At 41.9% G+C, this 22,114-nt stretch overlaps 2 protein-coding genes across 3 annotated transcripts in view; one reads left to right on the top strand and one right to left on the bottom strand.

The window, feature by feature from the left end:
• The window catches only part of PSMD1 (proteasome 26S subunit, non-ATPase 1), a 92,696-nt gene that overhangs the window by 35,413 nt on the left and 35,169 nt on the right, over positions 1-22,114 (bottom strand). The window lies entirely within an intron of this gene.
• On the top strand, positions 1,181-10,005 carry HTR2B (5-hydroxytryptamine receptor 2B). Of its 2 annotated transcripts, none has more exons than XM_077290170.1 (3): positions 1,181-2,491; positions 6,532-6,732; positions 8,341-10,005. In XM_077290170.1, exons 1-3 carry the CDS (start codon positions 2,170-2,172, stop codon positions 9,237-9,239), a joined length of 1,422 nt encoding a protein of 473 aa, XP_077146285.1. In that variant the 5' UTR covers positions 1,181-2,169; the 3' UTR covers positions 9,240-10,005. The 2 variants fall into 2 exon arrangements, with proteins under 2 accessions (XP_077146285.1, XP_077146286.1); XM_077290171.1 differs by having other exon boundaries at positions 1,210-2,491; positions 6,634-6,732.

Below are 22,114 nucleotides of genomic sequence, written 5' to 3'. Positions count from 1 at the left end.
ATTGTACTGTATGGAGGGACGTGTGGGGATTACAGTTGGAGAACCATACTGTGATGGGGTCCCATTCTTTATCAGGGGGGAATGGGGGGGGGGGTACAATATACTGTGCGTGTGGAGGGTACCGTGTAGGAATTCACTGTGGGGGTATCATTCTGTGTTTGGGGACACTTATGTTTGCATTATACTTTATTATCTGTATTATTCAAGGTTTTGTATCCCTTGTTACAAATTTAAATTAGTCCATATGCTTTTTTATTCTAAGATCTATTAATTAAAAAGGTACTTTATTCATGGGACAACCCTTTTAAGTTTGTTTCCATATGAAAAACTTCCTCAATTGTAGACATTTTTGAAAATAAATATCAAGGTTGGTCGCGACTTTGTCCATGCTTTTAGTTTTGACCCTCTGTGTATTTGAGTTTGACATCCCTGCTTTAGTGAGGAAAAAAAAAACTCCCCCCATACAGGTCACACAGAATAGAGTAAAAATCTCAGTACTTCCAACAGAATGAGGAATATACAGAAAGGCTTTCACAGGTTTTACATTTTGTTGGGATTATGGAGGTCACCAGGGGGTTAATGTGTGGGAAGTGTCTTTGTAGCTAGGAAAGGAGAAAAGTAGATTTTGATTGGAGAGGTATATGCACTGTCTTGTCCTGTGTATACAATATCTGCACATGAAATTCTCCAGACTCTGGTTCCTCATCCACAGTAAGAATCATATGGTCCAAAGGTGCTGACCCCAATAATCACAAAACAACTTGTCTTCTCGCATTTCAGCTACTCATCCTTTATACAAAGCATACTGCGCATTTAAGGAAATGGGTAACAGAGCGAGACATTCACTGTGCAATCTCCCTACCGTAGACACAAATATACTCCATTTGATCCAAAAAGCAGTCCGGAGCAAAAAACACAATATAAATTTGAAGAAATGAATACACTCCACTTCTAAAGTATGGTTCTAATTAGATAACTGGGCCTTGTAATCTATTTTCTAGTATACAATGTGTTAAAGGTCTGCTAGTCTTACAAATAAAGTTGGGGGTCTGTCTGTCAGTAACTGGCAGTGAAGCCCCCAAGGGTGCAGCTGCACTGGGTGGGAGGGACAGCAGAGAAAGAAAGGAGGAGAAAAAGAGAAATCAAGAAGGAGTCTGGCTCCTGGCTGACCTCCAGTTCTAAACCTCCACTAGATTCTCGTAAGGAGACTGACTGCTTTAAGTCAGAAGTGCAGATGTATTACAGGCACATAGGACTTGAGGACCAAGGATGTGTCCCTGGGTTACAGATCAGTGGTTCGACAGCTGGGAGTAACTGCATCCATGGAAAAGCACCAAGCACTCAGAATTGTAAGTCATCATATTTCTACTGTACACTGGAGAGGGCAAAGTTCTCAACTGACCGAGAAAGCATCAGCAAAGTTCTGACAGATCCCATCTAATTGGTGGTGGTGAGTACAAACTTTACTAAATGAACAGTAACACAATTTATTGCAATTCGGATTGGATGTTATAACATACTGCCAATGTTTATGATGATCACCTTTTCACATAAAGACATGGAAAAGATCCATAAGACAGAGGGAAAGATCAATACTAAGAGTTAAACCTTGATGAAGAGTTACCAGCAGATAATACCCATACTGGAGGAGGGGGAGCAAAAATCACAAAGGAAAGCTCCGTTAAAACAGATGGGTTTGAATGACAAATCCCTCATTACAAGGGCTGAGCATGGCATTTACATGGTATTAACATTTTACCAAGCTCCATGCAGACATACCTATATGTTACAGACCATCACAAGAGGGCTGACTGTTTTATACTCAAGTTGATTATCGGCTACAACAAGCAACTTCTTCGGCATCTAAGGGGTTAAGCAAACACCTCCCACACACATACAAAAATCGAGACACTCCTGGTGAGGTAGGAGAAGAGTGCCAAGACTGGTGATTAGAGGAAGATACAAGCGGACGTAAACCATCTGTGCCACATGGGAGACACCTTTTCGGACTGACTGATCATTTCGCCCACTCTTTTTATTACCGGGATTAAATCAACATCCAGAACATTGGCGAAGGCATGGCAAAAGACCTGGAGACCTCCTAAATTAGAGCCATGATGGACACCAATCATATGGGTTGTATGAGAGAAACAGCAAAGTGAATGGGACATGAATGAAGCCGTTGTAACTAACCCAAGGATACCTGGAATCTTTCACAACTCTCTTCTCTGGCACGAAATGCTAGAGTTCAACTATTCCTATACTGCTAATAATACCAAAGCGGACACAGCCCCTCCGAAGTGTTGGCTGGCCCTCCTGACGCTTATGGTTATTGTGCCTACAATCGGAGGCAACATCCTGGTGATCCTGGCAATTTCACTAGAGAAGAAACTACAAAATGCTACTAACTATTTCCTTATGTCCCTGGCCGTGGCAGATCTGCTGGTTGGAATATTTGTGATGCCAGTCGCACTCGTCACCATTATGTTCAGTAAGTATAAACAGTGTGGAGCCTTTCGGCAGGCGCACTATTAAGGTGGTGGTTTTGACCTGTTTTATATAGGTGTGTATTCTGTAAAGCACACAAGTTCTCCAATAAACACGGAAAGTAGTGACGTGCCCAAGTTTGGCGTTTAATAAGGCTTTGTCCACATTCACACTGTGCCTCCCATTCAGAAAAGCAGCAATAATGCTGTACTGAATAAGTTACACAACAAGCACAGATAGCCCCCGACGGACCCCACTGACTTACGACAGGGTACAAAGAGTTCTGCCAACTTATTTTAACAGGGAATGTAATGCTGCCTGCTGAATTATTTTTCAGTCAAATCTTACAAAATCTGCTGATGGAGAAGAGCACAGACTAAAATCACGAGGCTGGCAGGAAAAAAAAAAAAAAAAGTACATCCTTAGGTTAAGCATCAGATATTTGTTGTAAGGCTGCTTCAATGCCAAATCACTTCTCTACCCCATGTCTTCACTCTAGTGTCACAGCACGCACAAGTCACACCTGAAATCCCAAAAAGTGAGTGGAGTAAGGCTTGGATCGGTTTATACGTAAGAGAGGACATAAATGGCGCTATAATAATAATAATAATAACAACAATAATAATGTTCAGTTTTAAGAATTGGGTGCAAGTAAGAGATTGCCCAGCACTTCAGGGTTTGCTAAGACAACAACGGTCCCTTAAACATTAAGAAAAGCTTATTCCAATACTCACACAAACGCCATGCATGTTTACACCACGGACAGACAGCAAGACTCCAAGAGAGCGCCGGAGCTATCACACACGACTGTGAGCAGCCCCTATACATCATACAGTGGGAGAAAAATCTAACGCTGCTTTAACTTCAAACAGAAAGAAAAATGGCTTTTACTCGCCTTAAGGGGAGATGGTTTACAATCTTGTCAAGTACAGGAAACTGTTCAACAAATCTGTATCCAGTTTAAGTCACTCAATGTGATCATGGACATACAATTTACTCAATCAGCAAAAATCAAATATTAATTACTAAAGTAACAAACGGAAAAAATACAACTCACCCTCCGTAATAAAATAAAGAATACCAAGCGCCAGGCTTTCGAGCTTACTAAAATAAGCAAAACGTTCTTAATACAAAGCATGCCCGGTTCTTTGTAACGGTGAGCGCTGGAAAAATTGCAGCAATGATTAAAGAATCCATCACTGGCCACTGTTATTGTAGAACGCACATTTAAATCAATGGACGTGTCATTAGCTCAACGCTATAAAAAGCACAGATGCCAAGTTAACTCAAACATTTTATTAATCTGTAACGCAGGTTCCTGCCTTGCTCTTGTGGAAGGGCAGCTCTAGGATTCCAAAAGATAACAAAGATATAACACAAAGAAGTAAACCGTGCTTCTCCGACTACTCGGGGATCAGAGCACTGGAAATTACCGAATAATCAAAGACGGCACTGCAGTACTAAGCTACGTTCTCACAACGAGGTTTTGGTGAGTTTTTGATGCTGTATTTTAGAAAAAATGAAAGTAACCTATTTTACTTAATGGGTGCAGAAAATCTGCATAAAAAAAACTCACCAAAAGTTCAAAATGGGAACATGCCCTTATACTGTGCTGTGTTCCCAATGTCCAATCCACATGTATTAATTCAAAATATTAAAAAAGAGAAAAACTAAAAATCAACAAAAACGGTTGTACAATGTAACTAACATACTATATCCACGGAAATTACTTTTTGACTGAACCACCAGTTGCACTTTTGTAGGGCATAAGATATCATTTAAATTAAGGACACAATAGTAAGGTGTTTAAAGGGTTTGTGCAGTTGATCCAAAATATTCCTAAAAAGGGCTCACACCAGAAGATGAAAATACGGTAATATTTAAAAAAAAAAAAAATAATAATAATAAATCAGGTCATTTACTGGGGCTAACCTGTCCCATAATAATATGTGCTTCCTGAAATCATCCTCGGTAGTCCGGAAACGCACGCTCAGCCAACGCTGTCAGTGATTGGTGAGGGCATTTCCAGCATGACCTGGTTGGGACCAGTTATCCACAATGTGATTTTCTGTGGTGTTTTTGCACCAGTTAGGTAAATTAGGCTGTGTGGTTCATTGCGGGGTTTGGTTTTTGTACGTGTTTTAGAAGCTGCAATTTTTGGCTTTTCTGGTATGACATGTTTTATACTAAGCCACTTTGTTTTTGATATTTCCTGGTATTTGGATTACATTGGAGTTGATCACGTGGGTTTTTAGCATGGGAAAATCTGCACATGCCCCTAAAAGAAAAATTGACATGTTGAGGATTTAAAAAAAATAAAATAAATAATAATAATAATAATGCACCGTTGGTCAGTTAAAAGCCTAGTGGGCATGAGATTTTGATCAATACCATCCACTCTGCTTGAACTGTAAGATGCTGCGGGTTTTCTTGTTGTACAGCAAAAATCTGAAGTCAAAAACTCACTGTGAACTCGTCATGGAAACATAACCATAGGCATCACTACAGAACCAGTGGGAGTCAGGAGAGTATTTTATTGTTTGCCTATACACTAGGAATCTGCTGGAAAACTTCTTTACTCCACTAATTGGTTGTCACTTTGCTTTAATAGACTTCAAGCTAAGCAGATCTCTCCAATTAGCCAGCTCTATGGGAGTTGGGGTGTACCGCTTAGCATCCAGGCAGTTTTCCGATGCTAGGAAGTTGGTATGCCATATTATACAAGCTAGATTACTTCGCAAGGTTACCCAGCCACAGAAAACAAGGCAGCACCGAGTAGATGGAATCATCACATCTACTTGAAAACAATCGAGAAGCCTTATTCATTACATGAAAATTTAGGCTGTGTTCACATTGGGGAAAGTAATTGTATTTTTGTGTTCTGTATTAGGAACAGAACAACAGGATTCGGGCCGGGGTCAGAGCAGTATGTAGACTAACACTAGCAGCGCCAAGACGACCCATAGATCCTTAAAGGGCTAAATCCCGGTTCAGTCATGACGTTAGATATGTTAATGGCAATATTTTGTCTCAGTAAAAATGATGGAATTTACGACAGCTTCCAATGCAGATGTGAACCTAGCTTACATAAACAGTCACACACAAAAAAAAACAATCCCCTTTCTAAGTGTTTGTGTAGTGTAACGTTGTTATACTATAATACTCACTGATTGCTGTCTTCCCCAGTTTCCAGCGTCGACTGGTTCTCTTCTGAGTCACGTGACTTCAGTCCCGAATCACACAGGGGGATTGCGAGTAGGCAGGAAGTCACTTTTACCATGTTACGCTCCATAGGCTTACATTGTAAAAGCGACTTCTGGTCCACCCAAATCCCCGACTGATCTGTTGAGTCAGAATTAAAGGCAAAAGTAGTCACATAAGGAGGACCAGTGAAGGAAACTGGGGAAGCCTGCAATCGGGAAGTATTTTAATAATACTACATTACACTACACAAATATTTAGGTGATAAAGTTGTTGGGAGCACTCATTTAAGTCCCCCTCACCTCCTTAACTCCCACACCACTAAGGTCTGTTAACCTACAATATAACCAGTAGAAGCATTGCGTTTGTGTGCGTTTTTATCACGTTTTTGATGGGGTTTTTTTGGTTTGTAACGCGTTAAATAAACCTGCTTTGTTTATGAAGCTTCCAGGTATTTTACATTCTTAGGTGCAGATTACATGCGGTTTTCATGCGTTTCCACTGCAGAAACGCACTAAAAACAGTTGCATTTGCTACCTGCAAATTTTCTGCATCTAATGCAAGTCTATGGAGAAATTTCGCACAAAAAAAATTCAGCGTACACCCACAAGAGAAACCAACATGCTGCGGATTAGGAAAAAAAAAAAAAAAAAACACACACACCACAGGTCACTTTCTGCAGCATAGGAAAAGAAGCAGTGTGGATGAGATTTCTATAAATCCCATCCACTTTGCTGGTTCTATAAAATGCTGCTTTTTTGCCACAGTGAAAAAATGAAGGGTCAAAAATGCGATAAAAACTCATCGTGGGCATACACAATGACCATTGTCTGTCTTTTTCAGAACCTGCTTGGCCACTGCCACAATGTCTATGTGCAATCTGGCTATTTCTGGATGTCCTGTTTTCCACAGCATCAATTATACACCTTTGTGCCATATCCTTAGATCGTTACATCGCCATCAAGAAACCAATCCAAGCCAGTCAATTCAACACCAGAGCCAAAACACTCATTAAGATTGCAGTGGTGTGGGTGATATCAGCAGGTAAGCGATAGCCATGTTTGCTCTCTAGATGTGTACAGTAGTCAGAGTTCAACGTGGATTACCACAGTGTGAAACAGACATAAATGTGTCTATGATATACACTATATACCAGAGGAGCTGGTCTGTAAGTCTACCCCTTAAGCCACCCTTTCAGAGGCCTCTCTCCCAAACAAAAAAGATCTCCTGCTTTGCAATGATGAGGGGCAAACAACCCGAAACATGTGTCTGAAAATGGAGTTTCTCGTTTGGCTTCTTATCCCAAGTCATTTGGCAAGGCTCATTAAAGAGTCAATATTAACTTTTAGGATTGTTGCCCACAATCGGTGACCCTAGACTGCTAGTCCTCTTCCTCTCTAAAGAGGCCATTTTCACATTTTTGCCAAATTCAAACATCAGTAATTTTTCACATACACAAAAACCAGTCCAAGTCTCAGTGCTTACCATCAATGTTTGGTCAGGGTTGAATTTTTAGCATCAATGTTTCATCAGTTTTTCAAGTATGGAAAATAAATTACGAGGCATCCTCTATTCATTGCCTTGTTGATCACAGACCGCACACGGACTGCACACTGATGCCATCCATGCGCTGTCTGTGATCTCTCACGGACCCATAGGCTTGTACGGCCAATTGGGATCTGTGCTGAGAACCAAACACAGACATGTATCTGCGAGGTGTTTTTTGCAGACACAGTCTGAACGAAAACATGGAAATGTGACCAGTTCCAAAGATTATAATGGGTGCGAGTTCAATCCATGAAAACCAATGGATAGAACGCGTACGTGAAAGGCGGAATATACACTGAATCCACCATTTATCAAGTTAAGTGCCTGCTAGCTTTAGGCCAATAGCAGATACATCAAGTTTCATTGAGTTCTGAGTGATGAGGAGAGAGCACGAGATTAGATTATTTTATGTTCACAGAATATATGTTTTACTTGCCACTTCACCAAAAAGATCTCCCTAATATACAAAATTGGAGGTTATACAAAAGTCAGACATGGCGTAACCTCCGCTCCTAATCTGGAGCAAGTAGATGAACAGGCGACAGCCCCTGCGAGTCGGAAGAGCTATGACAACGCGCTGATCCTCTGAATCCCGCAGCTGTGGAGGTGCTCGGCATAACTGGGACATGCTGAAAAACTATCTCTCCGCTTCCCTATACTACGGATCAGAAACACTTTCCTTTAATTTATTCTGCCCTGAAATAGCTTACAGTGCATAATGATCAGATTACTTGGGTCCTGCATGACAAAGCTTTGGTAATCGGTCTGCGGCAGCTGTGCGGCAGGACAGGACATCAACATTTTCTGAAAGATGTAACTAACCAGTAACTAAACCGTGAGCTTAAGAAGGCATCTCTCCTCCACCGCTACACACAGGCAGGCAAGAGAAAAATGGTATTTTCAGCTTTGTTGCTTCACGTCAGGTGAAGAAATGAAGCAACTTGTTTAAAAAACTCCACTGCGTGGTTTTAGGATACACCATTGCTTTCACTCATCTTAACACATTCGTAAATGTCAAGTGTAGGATAAACATCTTCAGAGCAGCGCTTGAAATGAATCCACACAAGTTTACATAAGAAGTAAATGATCTTCATTCTGTTTCAGGCATCGCTGTTCCCATACCGATCCAAGGACTCCTAGACCCAGAGACCATCTTCAACACAAACCACACTTGTGTGGTGCGGACAGAATTCTTCAAGTACTTTATTATTTCCGGTTCCATGGCGGCGTTTTTTGTCCCATTTGCTATTATGGTGGTCATTTACTTCCTGACCATTCACTTACTAAGGAAAAAGGCCTATCTAATCAAGAACAAGCCTCCTCAGCGCATCAACTGGTCTACAGTGTCAACAGTCTTCCAGAGGGACATAGCTCCTGGCTCCTCTCCGGAGAAAGTTGCCATGCTAGACGGCCCAAGAAGAGAACGGACACTGCAGATAACCAGTGAAGAAATGCCCATTCGAAGGCTTTCCAGTGTAGGGAAGAAGTCAATGCAGACCATCACTAATGAGCAAAGAGCCTCCAAAGTTTTGGGCATAGTCTTTTTCCTCTTTGTTTTTATGTGGTGTCCATTTTTTATCACCAATGTGGCTTCAGTTCTCTGTGATCCAAGTGACTGTGATCCAGAAGTAATCACGATGTTAATGGAGATCTTTGTGTGGGTTGGGTATATATCGTCTGGAGTAAACCCTTTGGTCTACACACTATTTAACAAAACTTTCAGAGACGCCTTTGCCCGTTACATCACCTGCAACTTTCGTGGCATGAGGCCAGTAGGCATCATCAGAAACTGCTCTAGTCGGATATCATTTCGGAACTCAATGGCAGAGAATTCAAAGCTTATCATGAAACATGGTATGAAAAATGGGATTAACCCAGTCATGTACCAGAGCCCACTGAGGCTGAAGAACTCACAGCTTGAATCGTCTGCTATCCTGCTTGACACCTTACTACTCACTGAAAACGAAGCTGGAAAGACGGATGAGCAAGTGAGCTATGTATAAGTCAACCATGGAAACTAACATACCGTACTTATCATCCGATATCATTTCATAATATATTTATAAACTGCTGACTATGCAGGAAAATGTTATCATGTACATGGTGGATGGGTCCCACACCATACTAAAGGCCAGTGTCTATGTGGACATAACTCCTGGAGAAAAGCCGAAAAGGAACACCCTTAAAAATGCAGTTACCGAGCATCACTGAGATTTACACAGAGTTCAGCCGAAAGCTACAAATGACAACTGGTTGAAATAATATTTTCTGAAAAGAACTCTTGAGAGCAGTGAGCTGAAAAACATTCCTGTATCACTTTACATGAAACGTCTGGCTTTACGAGGTAGTGCAATTAATCTAGCAGAACATTAGCCACTACCTGTAAACCATCTGACATGCAATCTGTGGTTTGTTTTTTTTCTAATCGCCTCCAAATGTATCAGACTTGCTACACAAATACAGAGATGGCAGGCTAAGTATGACGGCTGTTGTAAGGCATAACAGAACCACAACTTGAGATTCTCTGCAATAAAAGTGACTTTGAACAGGGTAAGCGGCCTAAAAAGCATCCATGTTGCATGCAGATGACTTCTCACTAACATAACAGCGGCTAAGAGAAGACATCATGTTCTGGTGGAGCGCACAGTCACTTTTGTCAGGTCCTGTCTGTACAGATTGTAATTACTGCTGTTAAGACAATAAACCGATACTGGTTGTAAAGCTAAAGAGGTGCCGATAATCCATACTGATTGGGAAACGCATTTCTGGTGGGAGGAAACAGATTAATTAACGAGGAAGGTAAACTTAACAAAAGTTGATTTTGTTGCTTACGTTAGATTAAAAAAAAGAGAATTAGAGTACATCACAAAGGAGGCGAATCAGTGTGTGCAGAATGAAAGGGACCTAAAGGTGCAAAAACAGATTCCATGAACGATGGTTGATATGGCCAACTTTTTAGGTTTATTAGGGTTCTCCTCCAACTATATTAAAAGTTAAATTTTGGAGGAAGGAACAACACATGTTTGATCCCAATATGCTGGAGCGTAAAGGGGTTTTGTCATCATTGGTTTATAGGAGAGGACACCTGCCCTGACACCCAGCTTCCTGTGATACAGTGCGCTCCCGACCGGTCAGACCGGCAGCATGGTTGGGCCACTGGTCCACACTGCACTCTCTGATGCCATAACCAACACCAGCTTTGCATTGGAGGAACATAGGGGCGCTGATGCTGGCTGGATCTAGTGATCTGGCTGGATCCAGTGATCCTGCCAGCTTCAGAGCTGCACTTACAAAAAGCTTATATTTCTAGTAAAGAGCTTGTTAGAATTGGCAACGAGCGGTACATAACATAATTAAAATTAATTCCTTTCTTGAGTACAAGAGTATGTTTAATAAGAAGAAAATTACATGCACTTTGTAATTGTTCTAATTAAAGGCCATCTCATCAGGTTTTTGCTATGTAATCTAACAGCAGCATGATGTAGGGACAGAGACCCTGTTTCCAGCGATGAGTCACTTAGCTGACTGGTAGAGTCAGAGCAGCTCTCTCTACTGCACATCCAGCAGAGCTCAGGTGTTGAGCTGTGTCTACCCCTGCCGCACTCCTGATTAGCAGCTCTCTCTGCATATACACTGACATACAAACTATGCAGATGCTATTTTTCGCTGATTTTCCTAAATGGTTGATGCAAATGAGTCAGTATAATGTTCACACCATCAACAGTAGAAATCAAAATGTGTTGGACAAACCTCCCAATGATAATAGTGAAAATGGTCACTGGTTGAACCTGCAGCATTACGAGGTCACATTTACTGAAATATAAAGCTTTTCCAATCAAAAACGTCTTAACACGTTAACAAAGACCCATTATTTGACATCACTTGACAATTCTTGCACCTACTGGACTTGTATTTGGATGGTTTCTGCCTGTATTTCTTTGCAGGATGTCAGAACAGCCTCCCAGAGCTGCTGTTTTTGTGACCTGCCTCCCACCCTCAGAGCTGGGGCTAAGGTCAGGGGAGGATGGTGGCCACCCCATGAGTTGCTCTCCTTTTATGCCCGTAGGTATTCTGAGATAGTATATGGTCATGCATGACGATGATTTTGTTGTAAGCAGCAAAGAGGATATATAGTTAAAACCTAACTTTTAAACGTAAATGATTAAAAAATAAAACGCCCGATGAATAAATGTGCAGACAAAATGCAGGAACCATACGGGTACACAACACTTCAGATAATACTAGGTGGTCAATACAAACTTCAAGGATGGTTCGATCTCACCACTCGAAGGTCAATGAGCACCATCCAGATGATTCAGGGTAGCAGAATGGGAGCATGGGTACTGATACCCGTAGTGCCCAGTGTAAGATCTCCCGTCCTGACAAGAACAGTACCCAAGTGTAATCATGTCCCTCAATACCTGCCCCTAAAATATCCCTTCCATGGGAATGATTTTGCTACGGATGGCACAGTTCTATTTGTACCATGGAAGAAAGTGGTCAGTTAGAAACTATGTACTTTGTCAAGGTCATTTTCACACCTTCAGGGACCCTAAAGGGGCCTATCAGCTCTCTCCCCATGATTCCAGTAGAAAACAGGATTCTGCCACCTCTTTGCTGACATTGCAGCCTTGTCGGGGACATAGTAGACATCTATCAACCATCCACTACTCCATCCAACTGACCATATGGGTTGACCGGCTCTCCTCAGTAAAGATGGTTTCAAAATTTGTCTTCATGTATGTCTGGGCTTAATGCAACTGTCATTGCTTGTGAGCTTTGTTTTGGGGTGACTAAATAGTGGGTTTATGCCCAACTGCAAGCTTCTGAAAGATCCTACACCTTGAGGTTTGTGTGATTCCAGAGGCACCAGCAGCTTCAAATACCTGTTTGCTGCTTTGTAATGGTCTTTTAGCAGCTGCTCTCTGAATCTGATGAATTTATCTGCCAGAAACCTTCCTCGTTATGCTTTTACCTGCACAAACCCATGCTGCTCTCAGATGAGGTAGCAAAAACCTGCTGACAAATTCCCTTTAAGTAGTTTTCATTGACATGGACTCACCTGGCAAACTATCACAGGTGTTTGAGATTGATTACAGTGATTCAAAGAGGCCCCGAGACACAATATCATCCATGAGTTCATTTCAAATACAAAAAAAATTACATCTTTAATAACAAATCCAATCTGCATAATAATTTTGAACGTGTTTATTGACAGCTGCTAATTAGTGGTTGAGCTAGGAGGTACGAGGGCAGTCTTGTAATGATAATCTCCTGCAGATTACACACTAATTGTAGTGAAACAGCAAAACACAGCTCAGTACGTGACATTGCTGGTATCTGGCTTTCTTCCTCTAAATCATGCTACTCTCATATTACAGAACACAAACCTACTGACAGATTCCCTATAAGGAAGTTTAGAATAACTCTTAACGAGTTACTAGCTTTGAATGTTCTTCATTAATAAAACAAATGTCAAATCAGATATAAATACTCAAAGTAAGAGCTCCCATAGATAAAAAGGTTGCACAATGTTATGTCAGGAGGGGGAATGGACAGTTCTTCATGAGTATTTTGGATCTGAGTTTCAATAGTGTGTCAGTTTATACCATCAGTATTTTTTCACTGATATAAAGAAAGCTGCAAAGCTTGTCCTATCAATTCCAACGTTAATCACAGACAGCGCACAAACGCCATCTGTGCTGTTCCTTATTTTCATAGAGTTGCATGCTGCTTAAAAATGGACATGCCGACGCGATTTTGTTTGTGGAAGACTAGCAAAATATTGACATGTGAACAGCCCCATAGAACACGTATCCATTATAGTTATGAAAAACACACACATTCGTTACTCACACAAAACTGAATCAGGACTTAGAAACTATACAAAAGTATCTGATAATAGCTTGTTTGTATCCACAATTGAAGAATCAGGATTCTGCTGAAGGGTGGACTCTTTAAAATCTAGATGTCTTATGTACAGATTTGCCACAGTATTACTAGGGGTGGCTGGAGGGGTATAATCTGCAGCTTTTCTGCTGAAATTACACATCAAATTGTGTGTGCAGGACACGCAGATTTGCTTCAGATCAGGATATTACAGGCACACACAGCCACCCACAGATGCAAGTGTTGGCCTGACCACAGGTTTATGGATCCAAACTGGCTGCTTCACAGGCATCACTGAAGCTGTCCGTACGGGTCTTTAAACCAGCGATTGGACTTGAAATACACACTAGAACAATGTAGCTAGATTAGGACACTAAGGCTATGTTCCCCTGTAGCGTGTTTGGCGCTTTTTTAACTTTACAAAAAGCAGGTTTTGCTTAATTTTTGCTTTCTCTTGTGCATGTTGATAAAGTTTAGTGGCTCAAAAAAAAAAGACTGATTTAACTTAAGTTTTTGCAGCAAAAAGGATTCCTGCGTTTTTGCTGCATGTTTGCACTTACCCATTGTTTCCTATGGGTGAAAAGCTGCAAATATGCTGAAAAAAGTGACTTGTTGCAGTTCTCAAAAACGCAAGAGTTTTCCAGCAGTCAGGAGAAAAAAAAAAAAAAAAAAGATGTGTGCAAGCGATTTCTCAAATCTCAGACTTTGCTGGTCCTGTAAAACGCAGCTTAAGGCTATGTGCATGCGTCAGGATTTCTTGCAGAAATTTCCTGAACAAAATCGGAGATTTTCTGCAAGAAATCCGCATGCGTTTTTTTTCGCGTTTTTGTTGCTGATTTTTTTGCGTTTTTTTTCCAGGAGATTTCCCAATGCAATAATATAGTGGGAAGTCCGCAAAAAATCCACAAAATTAATGAACATGCTGCGTTTTTTTACCGCAATGCGTTTTTTTCGCGGAAAAAAAAACGCAACATATGCACAAAAATTGTGGAATGCATTATAAATGATGGGATGCATATGTATGCATTTTTTAAGTGAAAAATCCTTAATGTGTGCACATAGCCTAAAGCCAGCTATGGATGTTCCCTGCAGAAGGAACACAATGTAAAGTGATGTGATACATGAAAATACTGGGACACCTCAGCTATACGGTTATATATGTGCACATTGCTGGTAACTGGAATGAGGAAGATCTATTCAGATTTCTCCTCCTGAAAGTAGAACAGCCCCCAGTGCAAGCACCTGTCCTGCCTCTCAAAATTATGTCCAGAATGTCAGGAGGACGCCAGGAAAGCTCAGTGGGATCAATCCCACACACTGCAATGTATAAATGTTTGTGTTATAGAATCAGTACCAAATAAACACACCACGATCATGTGAAAACTTGGAATCTCACGCACGTTGCACATTCACTTTCCTCATAAAACATAACACTCATTAAGGATTACATGGTGATTAGATGGTAATTGGGACCAGTAACAGGATAGCTAGACATACTACATTTGTAATGGAAAAAATGAAGAGCAATGACATACAGATTTCATACTATAGGTGATGTGATCAGAAAAGACCTGTGGTCTCACCCATTAAAGAGAATCGGTCTACAGTTTTTTCCCACATAAATTATGAGCAGCATAATATAGAGACAGAGACCCTGTTTCCAATGATATATCACTTATCTGGCTGCTTGTTGTAGTTTTGATAAAATCACTATTTTATCAGCAGGAGATTATCACTAGACAACTAGTAAACCTACTTCCATGTAGTCATGAGGCCTCTCTAACCCGTCCCCAACACTGATTGGCAGCTTTCTGCCTATGCATAGTATCCATAGAAAGCTGTCAATCATTGGTGTGGTTGAGGTTTACAGAACCCAGCTTTCTGAGAACTGGTAGATCTACAACAGATAAAACAGTGAGTTTACCAAAACTGCAGCATGCAGCTGGAATCGGGGTCTCTGCCCCTACATCATGCTGCTGTCCGGCGGGGAAGCAAACACGGCTGACAGCTCCCCTATGAGGCTGCACACAGGGCTTGTCTTTCTGATCTAATACTGGAGACACCGGGGTCCTTGGAGTTCTGCTAGGGTTGGTTTTTTGTGTGGGGAGCTCAGGTTTTTATCGATACCACTCCTTTTGACCACCACTGCCTTCTCCCCCACCACTGCTCTCTCCACCACCCACACCATTGCCCTCTCCAATACACACAGCACAACTCACACACACAGCACAACACCCGCACACACAGCACCACTCACCTCTCCGCACGTTTCCCACAGACGAAGCACATCCCAGCAACATGTTCGTCGCCAGCAGCTTCCTCGGTTGTACCTACAATGTATGGGCTCCTTCCAGGTCCTGACTACAGCCCATACATTCTAGCTGTCTCCCGGAAATGACCTCATACTTGGAAACAGCCCATACATTCTAGCGTCTACCCTGCAGGCAGTGTTAGCCTCAGCCTGTGGCTAATATTGCCCACTATTAAAGTAAAATGAATATTCACTCCTCTCCATGCCCGTGAGGGCGTGGGGAAGCGTGAATATTCTTTCGTCTTTAGCAGCGGGGACAGGCTCCTGTCTCCAGCTGCTGCTCGGTTGGCACTGGGCGGGCCCCCCTGACTCACGGGCCCCATAGCAGCTGGGTGTGCCGCTATTAGCGACACACCACTGGCTAGGGGCCCCTGGAGCAGCAGGGGCCCTAGGCAGATGCCAGCAGGTGTAAGTGCCTGGGCCCACCAGAGAATCCTCCTGTTCTCCGGTGGCCAGTCCGATCCTGCTGTAAGCCCAATTAAGGACACCTGTAAAGCGCTGTTGAACATATTAATCTTTCTCCCCGAAGATACCACACCTGACTTATTCCCTTGCCTAACATACTGCTCTCTTTGTGGCCTCTTCTTATTCCCTGAGCAGTAAATGAGGTATTTATGTAAGAAAATGATTTACTGACGTTTTATCTCCAGCTCATCTATCACCAACAATATCCCAGCCCTTTTTTGGATGCAACAACCCTGTTGGAGCATTTGGAAGGCACAGATGTTTAGTTCCTTAAAACATCACATAGGTGCATTTACTTAAAAGAATGATTCATTATGCCTTCATGTATTCTGCCCAAAACGCAAGTGCTCACAAAAACTAGGCTTCACCTTTTGTACATGTCAGCTACAATAAATGCTTTATGAGAAAAATCTTTGGATTTTTCTTTTCTAACCCAATATAAATCTGGTATCACTGTAATCGCACCGACCCGAAGAATAAAGTCTCCATTTCACTTATACCGCACAAGGAACACCGTAAAAAATAAATATAAACAATTCTTCATCTACTGTTTGTTTTTTCATTCTGCCTCCCAAAGATTGCAGCAAGGCTCGGCGCACATTTATCCTGTCCTCTATGCTGAGCGCTTACACCGTTTACGTGTAAATCTCTGAAATATGTGATTCAGACAGAACCCCTGGCAGAAGATTCCCTATAATGAGGCAGATGGAGGAGCTGTGAATGCCATCTGACCTGTGATCCAGTGGTGTCCGTCTTTTTTGGATTACATAAAAGTGCCATCGGCCACAGATTTGTGCACTTTTGAAAAGGACACTGCTGAACAGAGGCCAGACGGAGTTCAGAGTAAATCTTCTTCCTCATTATAGTGAATGGATCCCTTGGGGGTTTCATCTGTCACGTCACTCAAGAGATTTAGATGGAAATCCCAAAGTGAGAGCTCAGCGTAGAGCGCCGGATAAATGTGATCCCAAACGTTATGTAAAATTTTCCCAACAAAACCTTCCACTCAATCCACACAAAAAAAAAAAACAAGCCCCCACTCAGATCTGTCATCTGCTAATGGAAATATAGGGGACTTCCACGTTACTGGTAGCACAAAGGCTCTGGAAAAGCAAAGTGGCTCCTCACAAGCCAAAAGAAATTCAGCAAATTCTCCGCTCCAAAATCCAAATGCCCCCTCCCTTCTGAGCCCCAGTGAGCCTAAACAACATTTAGCGCCCACGTTTGGCATTTCTGTAGTGATGAGAGCCCGCCTAATTTGCAGGTTCTAGTCTCAAGAAGCATGAGCTTCAACGTACTGGTCACTACAGCGTACTGGTCACTACAGCGTACTGATCACTACAGCGGCAGTTTGCAATTTTCACTCAGGAACATTCACTGCTGCTTGTTTCGGGAAAACACCCATGGAGTCAAAATCGTCATTACACCTGTAGATAAATTCCCAAAGTGTTATAATTTCCAAAATGTGGTCACTTGATGGGGGATTCTGCTTTTCTATCACTTAGGGGCTCTTTATATGGAAACCGCAAACTAGTATATGTGTACTTGTGGTGGGTTTCCACTGTTTAGGCACATCAGGGGCTCTCCAAACATGACATGGCATCCGCTAATTATTCCATCAAATTTTGCATTCAAAGAGTCAAATGGCACGCCTTCCCTTCTGAGCCCTGCCGTGCGCCCAACAGTAGATTTCCCCCACATATGGGGTATCGGCATGCTCAGGAGAAATTCCACAACAAAATGTATGGTCCATTTTCTCCTGTTATCCTTGCGAAAGTAAAAAATATTAGGTCTTAAGGAAAATTTTGTGAAAGAGTAAATGTTTATTTTTCCTTTCACATTCTAAAAATTCATGTGAAGCACCTGAAGGGTTAATAAACTTCTTGAATGTGGTTTTGAGCATCTTGAGGGGTGCAGTTATTAGAATGGTGTCACTTTTGGGTATTTTCTGTCATATAGGCCCCTCAAAGTCAGTTCAACTGAGGTGGTCCCTAAAAAAATGGTTTTGCAAATTTTGTTGCAAAAATGAGAAATCGCTGGTCAAATTTATCCCTTACAACTTCCTAACGAAAAAAAAAATGTTTCCACAATTGTGCTGCTGTAAAGTAGACATGTGGGAAATGTTATTAACTATTTTGTGTGATTTGACTCTCTGATTTAAGGGCATAAAAATTAAAAGTTTGAAAATTGCGAAATTTTCAACATTTTCGCCAAATTTCCATTTTTTTGACAATTAATTGCAAGTCATAGCAAAGAAATGTTACCACTGTCATGAAGTACAATCTGTCACGAGAAAACTGTCTCAGAATCACCGGGATCCGTTGAAGCGTTCCAGAGTTATAACCTCAAAGTGACAGTGGTCAGAATTGTAAAAGTTGGCCCGGTCAAAAAGGTGATTACAGGCTTCGGGACGAAGGGGTTGATTAGGGATTTGGCGCTCTATTTTTCACATTACAGAAGCGCGGTCCATGCTGGAACCCACACCGGGTACTAAAGGCCGAGTGTCATCCCTTCTGTAAACCGCAAATGCCCAGAAACCGGTGTCTTCGGCTCACACTTAGCTGGGCGCGCAGGTATAGACGGTGTGAGCCCCAGTGAGGGGGAAGCAGCTCAATCCACAAGCTCCCGCTCCCCCGGCCAGGCTGACGGACCCGTTCCTTGTTCTGCGAGGTGTCTGCCTCTGGACTCTGCTGCGGGAGGAAGGAGAGAGAAGGCAGGACCCCACCGATCCTCCGGAGTCCACTGACAAGTAAGACTCTTGTGCTTTGCCATAGGTTGGTTTTGATATTAAACGGTGCGGTGAATGATGACTTCATGGTAACATAAACACAAACACTATTGTAATCTTCTGAGAGGGCGGCGGATTATCTTATTCAAGGAGAATACTATGGCCAGAAGGACCAGATCCTCATCAATGGCACTGTGGTGAAGACATTCAGGGACTGTGAGTATGCTTATTCATTTAATCCATCTAGATATTTAGCATCAGACTGAAAGAAAGTATCTAATCTGGAACCACAAGCCCGGAATATGAGAGGACTTCTCCCCGATTCTTGAAACCAACACAATTCATCTTTAACGCCTTAGATGCCAGAAGTTTACAGGATCTTTTCTTACAAATTTTAAAAATGTAATTAGTCAGCGGGCTCTGTTATTCCTCCAACGTTAAACCAGCTGGCCCCGAACCACCGCACATGGCTGACGGTCAATGACTCATGTAGCTGGCCCCATCGTCTCTACCATTACACCGCTGCTTCCAGTTAGCCCAGTGGCTCCATCCCTTGCTCTCACACATCTACAGAAACACTAAACACATACGTACAACTCATCCTAAGCCGGATCGAGTGTGCTGCATTTACAAGGGCAGTTCGTGCTCGCTACTCGTATCAGATAAGTACCGCATACGTCACACATTAAAGGAAATCTAGCACCAGGTTTTTTCTAACCCACATGAAAGAAGCTTGATGTAGGGGCTGAGAACCTGATTCCAGTGATGTCTCATTTAGGGGGCTGCTTGCTGTCATACAATCAGTTTTATCTAGCAGTTCTCTGAATGCTGAGCTCTCTATAACCTGACTCACATCACTGATTGTGTAGACACTGCATAGGCAGAAAGTTGCCAGACAACTGCTAACCAGTGGTGGGGGCGGGTTATACAGAGCTCATGAATATGGAGGACTACATGGCAGCAGGTTTATTAGTCCTCTAGTGATAATCCACTGCAGATTAAAGAGCGATGTTATAAAACACTATAGCAGCCCAGCAAGTGACATCGCTGGAATCAGGGTCTCTGTCTCTACATTATGCTGCTCGTAGATTATGTAGCAAAAACCTGGTGAAAGTATCTCTTTAATGAGTAGCAATGATATTAAATATATATTTACACAAGCATGTTTTTTCAGTTCAATAGGGAGTAGACCGCTTTCTGAATACCCCAGTTTATGGGTTGTGCCACAAGATTGACACAAAGAACTATATTGAAATAAATCCAGAAATGGAGACACTACATAGTTACCCTGACTTCTGATGGAAAACCCAGGGATATTCTGAAAGCATGTGTGAACAGCATGACTATTCATTGCTGTGTACCGTGCAGCAATATCTGTCAACAGCAACACCACCGGATCAGTACACAAGATTGAACACTGAAAAACTCGCATGGAATTTCTCTTCTGTATATGCAAGGCTGAAGAGAAAAATCAATCTGAGCCAATGCTGGCAGAAAAGATAATGAATGGCATTACAGCACCATCTGCTGGGTAACATGGCAACTGATGGATCTGCATGTAGGATATCTACAGTGGGTACGGAACATATTCAGACCCCTTTACATTTTTCACTCTGTTTCATTGCAGCCATCTGGTAAATTCAAAAAAGTTATTTTTTTCACATTAATGTACACACTGCACCCCATCTTGACTAAAAAAAAAAAAACACAAATGTAGACATGTTTTCAAATTTAATAAAGAAAAACTGAAATATCACATGGTCATACGTATTCAGACCCTTTGCTCAGACACTCCTATTTAAGTCACATGCTGTCCATTTACTTGTGATCCTCCTTGAGATGGTTCTACTCCTTCATTGGAGTCCAGCTGTGTTTAATTAAACTGATAGGACTTGATTTGGAAAGGCACACATCTGTCTATATAAGACATCACAGCTCACAGTGCATGTCAGACCAAATGAGAATCATGAGGTCAAAGGAACTGGCCAAGGAGCTCAGAGACAGAATTGTGGCAAGGCACAGATCTGGCCAAGGTTACAACAGAATTTCTGCAGTACTCAAGGTTCCTAAGAGCACAGTGGCCTCCATAATCCTTAAATGGAAGAAGGTTGGCACCACCAGAAGTCTTCCTAGACCTGGCCGTCCAGCCATACTGATCAATCATGGGAGAAGAGCCTTGGTGAGAGAGGTAAAGAAGAACCCCAAGATCACTGTGGCTAAGCTCCAGAGATGCAGTAGGGAGATGGGCGAAAGTTCCACAAAGAAAACTGTCACTGCAGCTCTGCACCAGCAGGGCCTTTATGGCAGAGTGGCCCGACAGAAGCCTCTCCACAGTGCAAGTCATATGAAAGCCCGCATAGAGTTTGCTAAAAAACACATGAAGGACTCCCAGATTATGAGAAATAAGATTCTCTGGTCTGATGAGATATAGAAAGACCTTTTTGGTAATAATTCTAAGCAGTATGTGTGGAGAAAACCAGGCACTGCTCATCGCCTGCCCAATACAATCCCAACAGTGAAACATGGTGGTGGCAGCATCATGCTATGGGGGTGTTTTTCAGCTGCAGGGACAGGACGACTGGTTGTCATTGAAGGAAACATGAATGCGCTAAGTACATAGCTATCCTGGATGAAAACCTCTTTCAGAGTGCTCTGGACCTCAGACTTCGCCGAAGGTTCAGCTTCCAACAAGTCAATGACCCTAAGCACACAGCTAAAATAGCAAAGGAGTGGCTTCAGAACAACTCTGTGACCATTCCTGACTGGCCAAGCCAGAGCTCTGACCTAAAGCCAATTGAGCATCTCTGGAGAGACCTGAAAATGGCTGTGCACCTACGTTCACCATCCAATCTGACGGAACTGGAGAGGATCTGCAAGGAAGAATGGCAGAGGATCCCCAAATCCAGGTGTGAAAAACTTGTTGCATCATTCCCAAGAAGAATAATAGCTGTACTAGCTCAAAAGGTGCTTCCACTCAATACTGAACAAAGGGTCTGAATACTTATGACCATGTGATATTTCAGTTTTTCTTTTTTAAGAAGTTTGCACAAATTACTACATTTCTGTTTTTTTCATTCAAGATGGGGTGCAGAGTGCACATTAATGAGAACAAAAAATTAACTTTTTTGAATTTACCAAATGGCTGCAATGAAACAAAGTGAAAAATTTAAAGGGGTCTGAATACTTTCCGTACCCACTATACATCATATTGGGAACTGGAATTAAAGCAAATTTAATTAAAATAAGATATTTCAATAACTCTGAGCGTTTAGAATACAGAAACAAATGCAGAAATTCTTGTGGATCTCCACCAATCCTCCAGCCTTTCTGAGGCCTCATGTACAGATGCTTCTCACAAAATTAGATCATCATCAAAAACTTAATTTATTTCAGTTCTTCAATACAAAAAGTGAAACATATATAGAATCATTATAAACAGAGTGATCTATTTCAAGTGTTTATTTCTGTTTATGTTGATGATTATG

The sequence above is a fragment of the Ranitomeya variabilis genome, chromosome 2, assembly GCF_051348905.1.
Source record: "Ranitomeya variabilis isolate aRanVar5 chromosome 2, aRanVar5.hap1, whole genome shotgun sequence".
NCBI classification, from domain to species: domain Eukaryota; kingdom Metazoa; phylum Chordata; class Amphibia; order Anura; family Dendrobatidae; genus Ranitomeya; species Ranitomeya variabilis.
This window is presented reverse-complemented; position numbering and strand designations above follow the sequence as displayed.